The 19,400-nt window shown below is 36.8% G+C and overlaps 1 protein-coding gene across 2 annotated transcripts in view; it reads left to right on the forward strand.

Moving 5' to 3' along the window:
- Positions 1–5,241: 5,241 nt before the first annotated feature.
- Positions 5,242–19,400, forward strand: part of LOC140169152 (polypyrimidine tract-binding protein 1-like) — a 296,067-nt gene continuing 281,908 nt past the window's right edge. For both annotated transcript variants that reach the window (XM_072192852.1, XM_072193067.1), the window contains exon 1: positions 5,242–5,366. In XM_072192852.1, the coding sequence (XP_072048953.1) occupies positions 5,360–5,366 (7 nt within the window). In that variant the 5' untranslated portion in view covers positions 5,242–5,359. The remainder of the gene's footprint in view (positions 5,367–19,400) is intronic.

Genomic DNA, 19,400 nt, shown 5'->3' on the forward strand with positions numbered 1-19,400 from the left:
GAAAAAGAGGTACATCACTAACATAATCTTGATTAAGATTAATAATGAACTTGGAGGAATCATTAACAATATAATCAGCCTCTGTAGATGTTCTTGCATTAAAATCACCAAAGATTAAACACTTCCCAAGATTTGAATATTCTACAATATCACTTTCAATTAGCTCAAAAATATCTTCTCTCTTTGATGTGAAAGATGATGTGGAAGGGCTAACATAGGCAGCACATATATAGATGTCCACATCAATATTGAAAAAAATTCTATTTAGTTTAAACCACATAAACTCTGAATGTGTAGACTTCATAAATGTCACACCTTTCACAAGACTTAATTTTATACCAATAGCTAAACCACCAAAAGGACGTGGAGCACGAGGTGATTTTGGTCTAAAATTCTGCACAAAATGATATCCCTCCAAATTTAAAATATCTGATGGATAACAATGAGTTTCGGATAAACAAAAGATATCAAAACTACTAAGCAATTTTACCACAGGATCAAAGTCAAGTTTAGAAGTACGGACATTGGCAATCGAAGTATGTAGACTGTCAATATTCCAAGCACCAATGTTAAGAGAGGTATTTAAATTAGCCATAACGATATCAATAATAAGTCACAGTCACAGGTCATGAAGTGTCTATATTAACTAGCTCACATTTATCTTCGAGCTGCATCCCTTCGACGTCTAAACCTGTGACCTCGTGGCGACGGTAGTTGCAAAACTGACCGAATCTTTCCTCTCATGTTGCCTGCTAACAAGCGGGTACCGTTATCCGAAAGATGGTATCCATCAGAGTTATTTAGTAAGTGCATACGTGGCTTCCCGTTTTGCATAAAGTTTGTATGATCACAAAAGTGGATATTGTTCATACTGGTGTCATTCAGAATTATGCCTTTGAGAATGGCATTTGTAATCTCCGTCAAGACAGCCAAATTAGACTGATCAACTCTGGGCAGGCCCAGACTAATGATGAAAGAGGTCTCCTTGTGTTTACTAGCATGAAAACGTACTAAAGAGTATAGTCTATCTGCACATTCCGGAGGTTTCAAATGCTTGATATCATTTGTTATCAAATGGATAACAACAACGTCCGGCATAATTTCCAGGTTAAGGAGGCATTGAGCAGCTTCTGGGATTGTATATGCGGGTATCTTGGAAGTAGTTGCTTCTGACATTAAGCGTTCAGGATCCAATCCAGAAAGGTGAGAATTGCCAATCACCATGACAGATTTGCGTTTCACACGAGTGTATTGGTGTTGAGAAGATGAATGCGGGTTCGGTGAAAGAGGAGGTATGGCAGATTCAGTCATATGATGATTTAGGGAGACTTGCGGCAAATTAGTAGTAGGAGGAGGTTCCGGCACGTGTCTAGATAATGGCTCATTAACATGATCTTGGTTGTAATGAGGTCCTGAAACCGATGGTGTACCAGGCACAGAAGATGCCAGAGGAGTATCATGCAATGACATGGGCGGAGCAGATTTATGACGCTCTGAATTTTTTATGATTTTTACGATCCTCCAGATGAGGCAACTCACAGATCTGTATTAGGCCTAAGCTTTTACATTCTCAACTTAGTGGGAACTTATCAGTCGGCCCTAATACGTAAATCCTTTTTAGAACTATAAAATGGGATCTTTGGATCTCAAAGAACTTAAACATTTTTAATGAGTGTTCGGAACTTCCATTTTAGGATAATAAATAGAGGACAACAAGGTCCTAACTTAACTAAAGTCGGTGCTTTATTTTTTAACAATATAGTATAACTATATCCAGTGTGTATCGGAAAAGACAATCTGTATAGTACCCAGGCTGTGATCCTTCGCAGGCTTGATATTTTGCAGGCCTGATCTTTTGCTAAAGCGAAATAGCGCCCTCCTAAAAATGTACTATGAAAAGTTTGGGAAAGTATATTCTTGGAAAGGGGGCGCCCATTGAAAAAAAAAAGATTGGACACCCTGAGCTTGGAGTAGGGATTCCATGCCTTATTTTTAGTCCACGCAGGGTCTGCTTCATTTGGTCAAAAAGCGGTTCATGAAAGTATACCCATCAAAAAGAAGAACAAAAAACATACAAAACCACCCACATTTCTTTGTCATCACCTTCATCATCGTCGTCATCATTTTTCATTCATTCATCATCATCATCATCATCATCATCATCATCATCATCAACAACAACAACAACAACCACAACAACAACAACAACAACAACAACAACATCATCATCATCATCATCATCAAAGCTCATCAAAACTCATCACCATAAAGCAGTCATCATTATCAGCAGGCAGCAGCTGCAACCGGTCCGATCATCATCATCATCATCATCATGAGCAGCATCATTTACACCATCATCACCCGGACAGGGTTCTCCCTGGTTGAAGGTATACGGGGATGTGCCACGGTTTTGGCAGTAATTTTGGTATATCAATGGGTGGGTTTTCAGTGCAGCCCAGTGCGCCCAATTGGGCGCATTTTGGCAAAAGTGACACTAAAAGCGCCCAATAAGGGCAAATTTGGGTGCCTTTTGGGTGTTTTTTGTTGGTAAATTGGTATACTGATGGGTGGCTAAATCAGCAAAAAGTAGGTATAGAGAAAGCCAGCATCCGAAAGTCTGCGTGCCACATCCCCGTAATTTTTTTCGAAGAACCCCCCCGGCATCATCATCATCATCATCGGCACTGCAGAAGCAGCAGCAAATAAACAATGACATCATCATCATCATCATCATCATCATCGTAAATCAGCAGCCCAATATCGTTATCATCATCATCAGCAGCAACAACAGCATCATGACCAGCAAAATATCATGGTTATCATCATCATCATCATCACCATCATCACCATTATGATTATCATCATGGTGATCATAATGATGATCATATAGGGATCATTATCTGATCATCATCATCCCCATTATCATCATCATCATCATCATCATCATCATCATCATCATCATCATCATCATCATCATCATCATCATCATCATCATCATCATCGTCATCATCATCATTATCATTATCCAACAACATAACCACCACCACCATCATCATCATCATCATCATCATCATCATCATCATCATCATCATCATCATCATCTCATCATTATCATAACTCCTCAGCATCATCATCATCGTCCACCTATAGAAGTAGTATAGCTGGCCTGATGACCCCCCTAGTCCTCGATTGCAATTCACGTTCAGTTATACCTCGGCTGGGGAGGGGAATTTCATTACCACTGTTGACTAGTGCATTAATTTCTAATTAAACTTGGATTTAGACATCGATACGCACGGCTGTGCTAGTGGTCCACGTATACATTGCATTATTATTATTACAGTTAAACATATGGTGGAAAAGCATATTATGTGACCTTAGATTATGATAATGATTCACTCACGTTGAATTACTAAAATGAATAGTGATTACTTTTTTATTTGGGCAAAGAGGAGTATTTTTAACATAGGCCTACATTATAACCCCACAATATTGCATTTAGGAAACGCAAACAATATGTTGAAATGATAAAATAACATAAACTTGAATAAAAAGCAAAGTTAGAATGGTTAGTGTTGTCGATACCTTATCTCTAGCTACTATACAGCTACATGCAGGCATATCACCGTCAAACAATAATTATGATTCTAATAAGTTATGCTCTGACAGCGATTTGGATTATCTAGGCCAAAAGCATTGTGTTGCCCAATGAATTTATTACACAGCTCATTCATAGGCCTAACAGTAGTTTGGCAGACTTATTATTTAATTAAAAAGGTTAGGTAAAACAATAATCTCCATCATGATCATCATCACATGATGACGATGATGATGATGATCATCATCATCATCACTGTCCAAGACTGGTAGCGGTGGGACGTGAAAGTTTAAAATTTACTTTCTTCAGTAGATAGCACAGTACACATGGTACACACATCGGTCCGACAGCCTTAGTTAGAAAAAAGAAAATTAGTTTCCTGTGGGCCGCACCGGTGCATTTCGTTTTGGGAACATTTTTACCTCATTTCTGTTTATAGTCTTATTTGAGAAATCCAAAAAAAGAAAAACATAATTGATGACATATTTTGTTAAAAAGTTTTTTTTTGTTTTACTAAAATTTTACTGGATTTTGTTTACTAAGCAACTTGAATCTAGGGTTATTATGTATTACATGAAAAGAAATCACTATAAATATACTGTGAAAAATCAATATAATTATTTCCCTATATCACATCTAATATTTTTCACATCTAATATTATACGCCGCACTAATTTGACAATAAAAAAATAAAAAAATTTGAGGCATGTGTTACCAACTACATCCTCATCCTGACTCTAAAAAATAATACACACAATTATAAACCGCATTTTGCATTTAGGTTTCATGCCACATACAGGAAATAAACTTGAGTGAATGAAATGAATGAATGAAAGCATGAATGAATGAATGAATGAACGAATAAATAGTAGGCCTATACATTAAAGTGTGAAGCATAGATGAACGGAGAAAGAGAGGCTCCCAGCAAATCAGGAACCGTATTACGCGTTACGTTTTCAACATATTCGCAATAATTACAAAAGGTTGCCAGAAAAAGTTCGGGTTATCATTATAGGGTGTATAAAACGTTTCTATAATATTCAAAACCATTTGTTGAAAACTTGCTGCAAAATATTCTAACATAATGTTTTTGAAAAAAATATTTGGCATAAAATGTTTGCTAGAAATTATTTTACAATAACATTTTGAAAATGTCGTAGAGTGTTTTCATACAACATGTGTTGTGTGTGACATTTTCATGACCTTTATAAACCCCGACATTTAATGTCAAAACATTTTTACCAAAACCAAAATATAACCCGTTTAAGTTTTAAAACCGTTTATATTGTTTGCTGGGCTGGCAGCAAGGAGGTTTCGGAAGCAAGAAAGGAATAGGCCTAACATAAAAAGTTTTATGTTTTTCATTTTATAATAATTTAACCATGATTTAACCTTGCAAAATAGACTTTTGTGAAAGTCTCACTTTTGAACAAGTATTTTTAAAAAAAAAATCAAAATTCTTATCTCATCTTTGGGCGCAAGTTGATTTTAGGCGAGCGGGCGGCAGAAGAGCTCACCCGCGGCCCGCCCAAAATCAACCTGTGCTCAAAAAATCAATCAATTAACCCAGTCCAATAGCAGGTTGTTGCGCCCCCGGTACATGGACCTGTTGTTGTGTCCCACAATCCCGTTTGATAATCCAAACCGGCCATCTTGGTTCCAGTAGCGCTAACATAGCTCGTCTCTACTGCCAACTTCTGAGTCTATTTCTCGTCTCTTCTGTCTGCATTTTAGTCGATTTCTTTCTTCATTCTTTTCATAATGGACGGTAAGCTTACTTTCTTTCTTACCCGTTTTAAAGAGCTCAATTCTCTTATTGTTTCGTAAAATGCAACTAAACATGGTCACGCTTTTCGCTGCGCAGCGTGTAAGCTCAATGTGTACATGCATAGACCCTATACTTGTGTACCGTGTATTATTGTGTAATGTAGAACTCGTGTACAAAATCAATGGAGTGTTCATACCGCATCAATATCATATGGATTTTTATACGTGGTACATATGTACAGTTCCATTCTAGTGTACTGGTGGTGGTTTGTAATAAATATTATGAAGCCCAGCCAGGAACTACTCAGTCAAGTTCATGAGTGAAACTGAAATGCAACATGTCCAACAACAACAACAACATCACATGCATGCATGATGAACATGACAACATGTAGTACTACTGTATACTGTCACTAACGTAAAAATGATATGCAGGCATATTCAGCAGTCAGCACAGCCAGTCAGCCATCACAACAACAATTACTCATTATTTTTCAGTGAATTGCATGATTATTTAAGCTAGCTCTAGTCTAGCATGCTAGTGCATAAAAATTTTAATATAAATTAAAGCAATTTAACTGCTACATTTTTATTTTTTTTATTTGCTCATTTCACGCGGATTCGAGGAGAGCCTTGATCTGGCAGTATGGCCTGGGAAAGTCAGAATCTTCTTTTCATGTCTATTGCCAGTTTGAGGCTGGCAGAACCATGTACTGATGAGTGATGTACCCGGTACTGTTGTAGTAACTAGTAACTAATTCCCAAATTTTGCAATTATCATTTTGTGATGAGTGCTCAACAAATTAATGCCAAGTTAATTGAAAACATCTTTTGATCTAGCTTTTTTTTCTCTATGGTGCAGTTAGGTATGGTAACAGAAATTGCTGTGCACTGCATAGCAATTTAATAGGCAATTCCCAAATTTTGCATTTAACATTTTGCCCATTCACATATTACTATAGAAACATTATTTAATTTGTGTACATCGTGGAACATACTCTTTGCGTGGCTGTGCGTAGTAAGCTGTTGTACACAGATAACTTGCTAAAATAAACTAATAGGAGTAGTGTTGTACGCTTGTGTATTAGTTGCGGAATAACAAGCGTAGTTGAATGTTCCACGATGTACTCGAAGTCACGAACTAAATAATTTTTCTAGACTATTTTAGTAAACCTGTACTACAATGTGTTATGTGTACATGCCTGTGCTATGTCAGGGAAACAGTTGACTCATTTACATCTAAGCCTGGGTCATAATGTGATATTTTGGTCTTATTGTAGAGGTGGCGGACCCTTACTGGCCCTGGCATCTGAGAAAGTATCTTAGTCTCAGCTGGCATTATGGTCATCCGCTCTTAAGGGGGTACTACACCCCTGCCCAATTTTGAGCCTATTTTTGCATTTTTCTCAAAAATTATAGTGCATTGGTGACAAGTAAGATACCGGTATGTATATTATAGGGGCAAGGACTACAACTACTGCACTGGAAATTTTATTTCAGCACAGTTAACAGTTGTGGAGTTACAGTCAAAAATGAGGGAAAACCAGTATTTGATCAATAAATCAATAACTACTTGTCTTGAGTTGCTGAAATTTCAGTGCAGTAGTTGTAGTCCTTGCCCCTATAATAATTAATATACATATCTTACTTGTATCAAATGCGCTATAATTTTTGAGAAAAATGCAAAAATAGGCACCAATTTGGCCAGGGGTGTAGTACCCCTTAATAAGGAACAGAACCAGTTCTAATTGGCTATATTAACGTACAATAAATGTACCTTGTAAATCATCATTTGAAGCATTCCCTTTTGATTTTTTGAACAATTTTCGGTGTCAAAATACTAATGGACAAAACATGTATTTCTAAACAGCAATGGTATTAAGGGGGTACTACACCCCTGCCCAATTTTGTGCCTATTTTTGCATTTTTCTTTAAAATTATAGCACATTGGGGACAAGTAAGATATGTATATTATAGGGGCAAGGACTACAACTACTGCACTGGAAATTTTATTTCAGCACAGACAACAGTTGTTACAGTCAAAAATGAGGGAAAACCAATATTTGATCAATAAATCAATAACTACTTCATGTACTTGATTTGAGTTGCTGAATTTTCAGTACAGTAGTTGTAGTCCTTACCCCTATGATATATCTTACTTGTCACCAATGTGCTATAATTTTTGAGAAAAATGCAAAAATAGGCACAAAATTGGGCAGGGGTGTAGTACTAGTACTCCCTTAAATGCAACTTCAGTGACAATGTGTCATTGATAAAGCTGGAAATTATACGGTATCAATATATAAGAAACCAAGGTTGAAAATACTTTTAATTAAGGGTTATTTTGAAGTTAAAATAGATAATTCAAAAAGTAGCACTCGTTTGTACACTTTGCAGCCCAAACTTGAATGATATCATCATTCATCATTATTCATACATTTTTTTTGTACTGTATGTGCATGATTGGTAGTACATAATACATTTGTAGAGAGCCGGGCATAAACAGTGTTAATCAAACCAAGTTAAAGCCCATGGAACGCTTGTGAGTCGGACATACCGGTACCAGTACAGTTGGTACGCACAGTTGTTTGTGTGCTATTTACGCAACGCGTGAAAGATGTATGGTACCGGTACCGGTACATGATATTCGGGACCGCCTTCCCTATATTTTTTATTTGATACTTACAATAGCTGCAATGCACAAGTTCAAATTGCATTTGTGTCTGTAGCAGGTTTACAGGCATTTTATATTAAAATCATTTAGTACCAGTAGTGCCTTGGAGTTCCTCAGGTTTCCAAATGTGATCCTGCCTGTCCATCCCAACACTTGGCACAGTGAGCACCTCTTGTAAATTCCTAGGTTCATGGAACTATTTACTAATGTGCTGTTTGCCCTTGAGAATGCATACAAGTATGTGATTATGTGATTATCACAGGAAGCAAGTTGTAGCAAAAACAGTGTGTGCCTGGTAATACTTTCGAATACAATCCAGAAAATATGGATTACTCTAAAAACCCTGAACATGCTGAATGTCCAGAAATTGTGAGGGGAAGTGTGAGTGGATCTTGAAGTAGCTCAGGTAGTGCCAAGGCCAGAGGATGATTTAAGGAAGCCCCATCATGCACTGCGAAAATGTTATCACAAGAGTCTCAACCGCCACTTTACTTTTCAAATCCCATTGAAATCTGTGCAAAAGTTGTTGTTTTAGAATTGTGTGTGTGTCATTATTTTTTGGTCGATTTCAGATCTAAAATGATGTATGCATGAAGGATAATTCACACCTTCTGTAGATAACATAACATGTGAAATCGACCAACTTTTTGAAGGTGTTTTTATTGTAAATATATCTGTCCAAATTCAAATTTAACCATGCACGTGTGTACGCAGTGGGCGGGCAGTGGTGGCATGTTCACTCACACAGCTATGCTTACCGCAAGACTTGCTGGGAAGTACTTAAATCATCCTCTGTGCCAAGGCATAGTGCCGCCTACTGACTTGTAGAAGAGAGGGGCAATGGTCATTTTCAGCAATTTTCAATATTTAGGGTGTTTTTTTTTCCACTTTGAGGGGGATGGTATAAAAATGTATGCCACCATGTTGGCTGGACATAGTCCATGCAATTTGATTGATGCTGAACTGACCAGAAGAACACTAATTTTCCTCATAAATTGGCTTAAAAGTCAAATACTGAATGATTTGTTTAGTAAATTTATAAAGAATATCACTGTGTAATGTTGCTTGGATGTGCCAGAAAATGGACACAAAGTCAGTCTGGAAAATTGGGTCAAACTTAAACTTATCCAGTTGTAATGGTTGTTGAATTCGGCATGTCCAGCACAGAAACAGTTTTCCTTGGTAGAAATGAATCTTTTAAAAGTGAGAAAAGCGCTAAAAAGTGAGACTCATGGCGAGAAATGTGAGGTTGCGCTTTCTCTCTAAGCCTACAAAACCCAGTCAAGTCGGATACTCTCACTACTCTTCCAGGGTAAATGACAAGATGGACATCACAAATCCTCTTCGTGGTGGCCTTGGGAAGAATATTAACAGTGCAAGCTTGCTCCTGGATATCTTGGTCTAGAAATTATCAAATCAGTGTGATTTTATGCCCGGAGTCACAGCTGCTCTAAATGAGTCCATCAGCTACAATAGCATCTCTCTTTAGAATGATTGCCTTGATAGATTTCCTGCTTTAGGAAAATGGCCAAATTCACAATTTCCTGGATTGTTTTGGTTGTGGCTGGCTAAATTGCTTGTCCATATGTCAATATATTGTCAACATAACAGGTTTACATTACAATAAATTTATCATTCTTGCAAAATTTTGTGCAGGTCTATTATTAAAATTTTGTGAAGATGATTTTTGACAACTCGTAGTTTTAGCAAATATGTGATATGGGATATATCTAATCATTTCCAGGGTCTATGATCTAATGATTCTTTTTAAAGCTAAGAAAAAATTCGGTTTGACACTTCATCCCTGCAATGAAATTCTATCTGTTCAGTATGGCCCTGGATGCAGATGATATACAATACATCACATGTTTTTGTGTGTGCATTATAATGAGATGAAATGCTGGTATATTACTGCTATTAAGGGATCTGGAATGAGCGTTTTGAGCGTTTCGACAGTATTTTTTGTGGGGCATGAGAGCACATCAGACATATGGAATTGCATTCTGAATACGAAGAATGTCTTTCTGATATCAAATAATTTTCATTTTTTTGAAATTCACGTTATAATACAAGTTTTATGACAAATTATTAAAATTTGATATTTTTCACATTTTTGATATAACAGTCCTCAAAGTAAATTTTATAAATCTAATGATATATTCTTAAAGTGTATGTAGCTGGGAGGAAAAGCCAATGATCAATTGAAATTTTGACCTTTCATATTGAAGATATGGATTTTTCCCCAAAAGACCTACTTTTTTTTTGGTGTTTTGGGAAAAAAAATCCATATCTTCAATACAAAAGGTCAAAATTTTCAATTGATCGTCGGCTTTTCATCCCACCAACATACACTTTAAGTATAAATCAACAGATTTATAAAGTTTACTTCGAGTACTGTTATTGTTAAATATCAAAAATATCAATTTTTAATCATTTGCCATAAAATGTGTATTACATTGCGAATTTCAAAAAATCAAAATTATTTGATATCAAAAGGACATTCTTCGTATTCAGAATGCAATTCAATATGTCTGATGTGCTCTAATGTCCCACAATAAATACTGTCCAAACGTTCATACCCCATCCCTTAAAGTTGGCTAAATATATCAGAGATATAAACTCAAATATTTAAGGCAGCTACATTTGTAGGTGTAGATAAGGTATGGGAGGACGGGCTGGTGAAGTGGTCAGTGCACTCACCTCTGGGCTCTCGCCACTGTTGCCTGGGTTCAATTCCCTGCATCGCCCGATCCATGACCATCCTTGCAGGTTTTGCCAGGTTCTCTGGTTCTCCTCCTGCATTCTAAAGTCGTATCTCTTCCCATGTATTCCTTGTCTTGTCTTATCACACAGTTCACCTTGTTGTGTTATAGCTGTGATATAAATTGCGCTTCTTCGCAGCACCTGGAGATTCACTTGGTGGATGATAAATCACACATTATAAATCTCTGTACCGGGTACCCTTATTTATTTTTATTTTCTATTAATTGTTTTATAAAGATCGGGTGAGTGGAAGACCTCAACTCCGAAATGTATCACAGTGAAATTTCAAAACTTACCTGTTGCATTACAACTATCAAAGCAAGTGTCAGAGTATGTGTGTAATATGCAGGTACATGCTAAGGCTTGTGTGAAACATCTTTCTTAAGGGGGTACTACACCCATTGCATTTTTTTGCATTTTGTGAAGAAATGAGAAAAAGAAATTGGACAAAGTGGTATGCAAAATGAAGGGGCAAATCTTCTCGTTCAATTGGTGGCATTAGTATCAATGACGCGTACATGCTTCTAATGGTATAAGCCAAAAAGTGGTACATCACTGATGTTTTAAATTCACTTCATTTTGGAAAGCTTACTATCAACGGATTTCGTTAAAATTTTGGATATGTGTAGCTAACACATTAGGGAAATAATGTTGATATGTAAAATGGGAATAAGTGGTCCCTGATTTCTTTTATGACTTCATGAACTTGGTGCTCCACAACTATCAAAAAACGAACTGGTTAAAATGCTTCTATTTTCAATGTTGAGCTATATTTTGTATTTTGAACTTGCGACACTATGTTACTGAAACTTAATTAAGCCATAGGTAACAGGTTACCACAACCACACTACAGCAATGTTGAAAAAGATTGTATTTTTTGTCGCCTATACCACCATATTAGGTAGTTTTCCGTAAGCTTCATTTGTGTGATTTTGGTAACTATTTTATATTTATTTGCCCAATCCATCTCAACTAGGCAATCTAAATTGTACTCACCATTTACATCCCAAGGTATTTTAGTATATCCACCTCACACATTTCCATTATATATCCAGTAACAGACAAAATATCAAAATTGATGCCTCATTATGACATGTATGATATCACAGACTATCACATGTATTCAAAATTGATGCCTGAATTTGACCTGAACCAATTGACCTATAACCTGACCTTTGATGACCTTATAGCCTTTTTTAATCTCTTTTCCTAACAACACATTATAGAAGATACATACATGGTGTAGTATTAAATTGTCTATGTGGAAGAGAGATTAGGCCTATTTAATTTATTCAGTGTTATAATCAGTGAGTACATTTCTATAGATAGTATAACAAAGGATTGAATGTATTCTATTCATGTATTCTACTTGGACATGTTCAATAGAATAAATTATGGTTTGTTATGAAACACACATCTCAGTTACCAGGATACAGTAAACAAAAAAAAATATATAGGGCTAAAATGATTTTCTAAAATGGTTTAAAACCACTTTGTATGTAGAGATATTTTATAAGTTCAGGACATGAGATGATGAACATATTTATATACTTCATAAATTTGCAACAAAAAAAAGAAGATGGGTACTGATGAAAATCAGGGTATTATATCGCCTTAAAGAGAGTACCAAATCTCTTGTGTCGCAAATAATACACACCTTTCTAAAAGGGCAATGCTCCCAAACTTCCAATATTATTGTGAAGTGCCACAATTATGTGACACAAGTTGTGAATATTTTTTTCCTTAGCAATTTGCAAAATTGCTAAGGTCTGTTTCTGTCAAGTTCTTTCTTTCTTTCTTTATGTCAGGCGGATTTATCCGCCTGATATACTGTGAAGCTCCTAAATCTTCTTTCTTTCTTTCTTTCTTCTTTAGTAGAACCAAAAATTGTTACTAGTGCCAGACGCTTGGACCAATGTTGACCACACTTGGCCACAAGAAGCACTGACCCAAGCTTAATATAACTTCTACACAGATAGGGGTCAAAGGTCATGTAAGGGTTATTAGGGGTCATTTTGTGAAAATCTTAAAAATGCTACTGCTCCTTTAAATGACATGCTATGACCACCAAACATGGTCAGCAAGAACCGCTGGCCCAAGCTTCAAATAAGTTGTACCACAGATTGGGATCAAAGTTCATGTAAGGCTTAATAGGGTCATTTTGTGAAAATATTTGCGTGAAATGTAATGAAGCATTTAGAGGCAGCAACCTTGTGCAGGGAAACAGCTATTTGATAACAAGAGATAAGCATATAGTTTCGTTGCATGCTTGGGCATGTCTACTGGTGTGGTTTTAAGTTTCCAGGAAAATTAACAGTAAATATTGTGCTGCTATTTTGATAATAAGAGGTAAGAGTTGTTAGGTTTAAAAATTATGCTATCCCATGATGCATTTATGAAAATACACACTAAAGGTTTGGAAATAATGCTATCCCATGATGCATTTATGAAAATACACACTAAAGGTATGTGATAAATGCTATATAGTTGCTTGTGCGGTGGGGATGGTGGTCAAATTATATTCCTTCCCATGATGCAGTTATGAAAATCAATACATACACACTAAGGCTATATGGTAAATGCTATATAGCAATAATGGTGAATACCAGTACTCGGGTTTGTGGGGGGGGGGGGCGGTCAACTTTTGAAATTTGTCCGATTGGGCTAAAACTTATATAATAATCATAAGGGGATCATGAAACATCAGCTATGGTCATCCAAGGTCAAATGTACAGCTGCTCCGATGGGGCAGTAACTCTGGGGAAATGATCCCTGACACTTGGGGAGTATGTAACCGCAAAAAAGGTCATGTGAGGTCAAAGGTCAGGTCAAATTTAAAGTTGTCTCGATAGTGCTGTAACTTCGGAAAATGATCCCTGACAATTGGGGAGTATGAAACCGCAAAGGTCATGTGAGGTCAAAGGTCAGGTCAAATTTTAAGTTGCTTCGATTGGGCTGTAACTCGGGGTAAATGATCCCTGACACTTGAGGAGTATAAAACCGCAAAGGTCAACTGAGGTCAAAGGTCAGGTCAGATTTAAAGTTGCCCCGATTGGCCTGTAACTCAGGGAAACCAATTTCTGACACTTCATGAGTATAAAACTAAAAAGGTCATGCAAGGTCAAAGGTCAGGTCAAATTTAAAGTTGCTCCGATTGGACTGTAACTTAGGGAAAATGATCCCCGACACTTGGGGAGTATGAAACCATAAAGGTCATCTGAGGTCAAAGGTCAGGTCAAATTAAATATTGCTCCGATCAGGCTGTAACAACTTGGAAATGATCCCTGACACTTGGGGAGTATAAAGCCGTAAAGGTCATCCAAGGTTACAGGACAGGAAAGGTCAAATGAGGTCAAATGTTAAAATAGGCCCGATTGGGCTTAAATGTGATGCAAATTATCCTTGATTTGAGATAGCATGAGTAGTCAACTTACGTTTACCCGAGGTCAAAGGTCACATGAGGTCAATCAGAAGTCATCGCCTGACATTCGTGGCTCGTGAGCCACAGTAGCTCTAGTTCTTTCTTTCTTTCTTTCTGTCAATCTTATAATGAGCCACCGTAGCCATATGCTTTGAGCCATGTTGACCATAGTTGGTCATTAGGACCATTGGGTGGGGGACAAATGAAACATGATCAACTTCAGGTCAAAGGTCATCCACTTCCGGCCAATGGCCAAAAAACGTGATTTCACTAAAAATGCTACTCCTTCCACAAATTACACAGCACGATGATGGCACTTTGGTACATGCATCAGCTATACCCAGTGTCTAAAAGTTATTGTCCAGAATCGGGGTCAAAAGGTCATTAAGGGATACTTCGGTATATGACCAAATACCGTAAAATGCTGCTCCTGTCGCAAATATATATAGTACAACAATGTTACTTGGTCATCAGGACTAATAGCTGGTGGCACAAATGTCACATGACCAACTCAAGGTCAAAGGTCATGGAAAGGTTATTATGGCGAAAATGTTATTTCCTATTATTTTTACTAAAACTGCTACTCCTTACTAAATTACACAGCAAGATGACGTCACTTGACACATGCATTAGCCCAGAGGTCAAAGGTCATCCGAAGGTCAATATGGCTGATGTGTTGTTCTGTTCTGTTACTAAACATTCAACTCACAAATAAATTATAGCATGACATTACTTGCATACAACCATTGGGGTCAAAGGTCATTGGGTCAAAGGTCATTGGGGTCAAAGGTCATGTAGGTATTACTTCCAGTATGTAGCAAATTACCTTAGGAAGTCGCACTATAATAGCGTATGACCAAAAGTTGCACAGAAATATTTACATGAATATTGAATAATTTTTGGTTAGGCCAAATAAAAAATAATCATGTTTCGCGTCTTCTCCCGCTTCCTTTTTGAGGTTTCTTCAATTATATTTTTATTTTTTGAAATTCAGTTATAACTCTTGGGAGTAAAGATGCTTTCTATAGCCTTGCCAATATACAAGAAACACTTTTGGAAGGTTTTGTGATAATTAGAGGAGGCCTATCTCTTTGAACAAGATATAAAAAGAGCCCTCCTCCTTTTTCCAGGCATTATTGTGTGCGCTAAAACAGTTCTAATTATGGGTATTTGCACCAATTTTACGATAAAAATTAAAAATCCCCCTCTTCCTCCTTTTTGAAACATGTTTTTTATTTTACTTGGCCTTATCAAAATGATTTCACATACTGTAATAGTATGGAAAATAATTATGTAATATAATTTATGATTATAATTATAATACTACAAACTCTGTTCATACATGTATAGTCCAATGAATTATACATATGCTGGACCTTTTGAACTCGCATAAGGTCATGTGTCTTATGGTGGGACCCCAAAATACCTGGTGACGTTACATTTTTCTCTCCTCTTTCTGATTTAACTTGTTGTCACAGGGCTATTCTTGGTCCAATTGCATCAAGTTTGGGCTCATTATACAGCCTGATTATTCTAATTTTCAAATATGTTTCTCAATTTGGAATGCCAATTTGTTTAATTAGTGAAAAATACCAAAATGTTAACGAAGATAAACCTGGTGGATAAGCGGTGGAGGATAAGCGGTGGAGGAGTATGTGCATTCTCTATGGGAGACATGGCATCATTTTGAATTTTAAATTATGTCATTGCCAAATTGTGTGCTATACTTGCAAATCATACCTCAAATGAAAGCTTGATCAATCATTCATTATTCTTATTCAGCTATTAATTTGATCTAATCGTGTTTACAAGTATTCACTGAGAACCGTAAGTCACAAGAACCTCAATTTATTCCTATTAACTTACACACAAATGTCAAGATTTTCAGACACAACATGCGTTTTGGCTTTCAATTGCTGTATCTTGAGAATTATACACCCTAAGATAGGAAATGTATACATTTTTGGAAAGCTTTTTACCCCAGGAATCCTAATATGCACTTAAAATAAATGTAGGATACACTCTAAAGAAAATATTTTCAAAAATGTAATCAACATTTTGTGTGTGAAGTTATGTATATTTTCACACCCTGTATCACCACTTTCGTCATTCATAACATAACAAAAGTATAAATTTTATTCAAGCTCATAGTGTTGCCTGCCACAAAATTAGATTACATTTGAGGTATTCCATATCAGTAGCAAATGCAACAAATTATGAATTTACTAGTAAAATTAATTTTTTTCATGATATCACCCTATATATTTTCTTACGCACCCTGTATACCAAGTTTTGTTGGTGTGAGATGCCTAGTTTTAGACATGTAACAATTTAAGTGAAAAGGAGGACAAATGATCAAAATCAGTGCTTGTAACGCAAATGTGCCCCACCATATGACACATGACCATATGCTACATGTATAGGTGAGCTAACGAATTAACCTTGGTCTCTAGCCAAATTCCAAAGTTATAGTGCATTTCAAAAAAGACCTCAGTAAAATCAGCATAATATACTACCTCTTACATGCATTCATGCTATATAGCTGGGCTAATTAGCTATAGGCCTAGGTAATTAGCTATTGCTAAGGTCGCGTATATGTGTATGCGCAATTAGCTCTAGTTGATGTCTGGATCAGGTGTCAGATTGAGGGGAGGCTTCAAACAACCTGTTGGTAGTTGTCCCTGACTCTAGCCAAAATGTTTTAGAGAAATGTAGTGTTGCTCTGCTCATCATCTAGTGAAGTAGAATTAAACTACGGCAAGAAATGTTTGAGTGCATGGAAATTTTGTGACTGGTAAAGATTTTGCAAAATGTCATTTTCCTATTGGCAGTCAAAAATATTTATTTGTGACACGATTTTGAAAATCGAGTTACTATAATTATTGCCGTCCTCAAACATAAGGCTGTAATATACCAAATACTGGAAACACCAAAGGTCTAGCATACTTCTAAAGTTATGAAGTTTTGTGATGTCTATTTTCTTATGTATTTTATTGTTCTTTTTGCTTTTATCTAGAATTCAAATTTTCTGCTTTTGGCCTCCATAGACCAGATTGTGTCCCAATTGGCATGAATTTCTTGCTACAAAATGAGGGTTATTTCCGAATTGCGAAAATTTCGTGCTGTGAAATATTGTGCTTTACAGTATTTAGACTGCATAATAGTGCATGGTAACTGAAAGACAAAAGGATGAAATTCCCAGGGTGCAAATTGAGATGTGTGAATTCTCTCTCATTACATATAGATGGGGGGAATCCAGGTTGGGAAAGAAATGGTGTTGCTTTTCATCTTTGGGGGGAATGCCATGATTAAATTTGAGAAATTCAATTTGGTGAAAGGGAGTTGATTTACTGGTGAAGTGGCAACAGGTGCAATGATTTGAGAAAATTGAGTGAAAATTTTAGTCTATTAGGGAATAACAATAGATGTAACAAAGCAAACTTAACTTCAGGCTTACAGAATTGAAGGAAGTTGTATGAAAAATGATCATGAATTGCTTCCTGGTATGATTCAACTTGAAGTCACTTGTTACGTAAGTGGCTGTACATTATGGACGGGACCGTCGATGTATCGATAATAATCAATAAATCGACTAGTATCGCTGTTATCACTTTCGGAAGAAAATTAATATATATATCCAAGTTGCCGATAATGAAAAGAAAGTATTGAAAAATCATGAAAACAGGACTGAAATTGAGTTCCATAAGTCACTGAAAGGTGGCTGGTGCATTTGTGAGTCCAAATGGTATAGTGCTCCATAAGTCGCTGGAAAGTGGCTGGTGCATTTGTGAGTCCAAATGGCATGATGCATCCTGTTACATAGGTAATGTCATTTAATAAATTTATGGATGTAGAAGACATGAGTAAAATTGGGAGGAAAATTGTTTTATCAATTTTTATCGATACTGAGTGGCCAATATATTGATTGTTTAAAATCCTGACATCGGACGGTCCTTACTGCACATACATGTAACATTCCCCTTTCCAAAAGGGTAATGCACATAACTTAGAATTGTGAAGTGCAATTATGAGACACAGGTTAAATGTCTGGATCAGGTGTTTGATTGAGGAGGTGCCTCAAAGCAACCTTGTTGATGGTTCTCCCCGACTCTAGCCATAGACCCTAGACACCTTCACCGTATTTGAATCCTCTCGCCTTCATTAGGTCGTTTTTACTGCCCTGTAAATGCAGGGTGACAATTCGCTGCCCTCGTATTTAGTGTGGGGGGGGGGGCGAAAGTCCAAAAAATACTTTTTGTGACCTTCAAGGTCAGATTTTGAATGCTTGCACTGTACTGTAGTAGACTTAGTAGACTAACTTCCAGTGTCACCCGCAAAATCGTCACCCGAACTGTTTCTTCTGCGAACGTTGCCGTATATGACAAAATTGAGTGAAATTTTATTAAAGTATCATGGATTGTGTTGTTCTGGCCTTTTGAATACAAGTTCAAGTCACTTCATATTGTGTTACAGGCGCGTAACCAGAACCAGACCTGACCTTCTGGGGGGGGGCAAGATTGAAAAATTTCCCAATTTCTGATCAAAAGTCGTAGTATTTATGTGCGATTAAACGGGTGGGTCCAGGGGCCTGCCTTAGGTGGGGTCCAGGGGCAAAGCCCCGGCCACAGAAGCTCCTGGTTTTTGGCATATTAGAAGCTAAAAAATCAGTGTTTCAGAGTACAAATTTCACAATGAAAGTAGTATAGATCTTCCGTCTTTCTTTCCCATTTCTCTTCCCCCTTCCCCTTTTCTTTTCTCCCTTCCCTTTTTTCTTCCCTCTTTTTTCTTTTCTTCTTTCCCCTTTTTCTTCTTCCCTCTTTCTTCCCTCTTTTTTCCTCTTCTTTCCCCTTTCTCTTCCCTCTTTTTCTCTCCTTCCCCTTTTCCCCCTTCCCAATTTTTTGCTCTTCTTCCCAGTTTTTTTTGTGGCCGGGGGAGCAGCTTGCCCCCCGGCCCCCCACTGGTTACACCACTGTTGTGTGATATACATTGTAGTGCTCTTTGGTGAATTTGTTATATAGAACTATGTATAAAATATTAAAATTTGAATTAGTAATTTCAATGTTTCTCTAGAAATAAGCATTTAAAATGATGCTAGTACTAGTAACTCAGTGCTGTGGTGACAAAAGGTGATAAAACTTAAGACAAATAAGCTACAAAATGTGATTATATGAGTTGCT

The sequence above is a fragment of the Amphiura filiformis genome, chromosome 1 (genome assembly GCF_039555335.1).
Source record: "Amphiura filiformis chromosome 1, Afil_fr2py, whole genome shotgun sequence".
NCBI lineage: Eukaryota > Metazoa > Echinodermata > Ophiuroidea > Amphilepidida > Amphiuridae > Amphiura > Amphiura filiformis.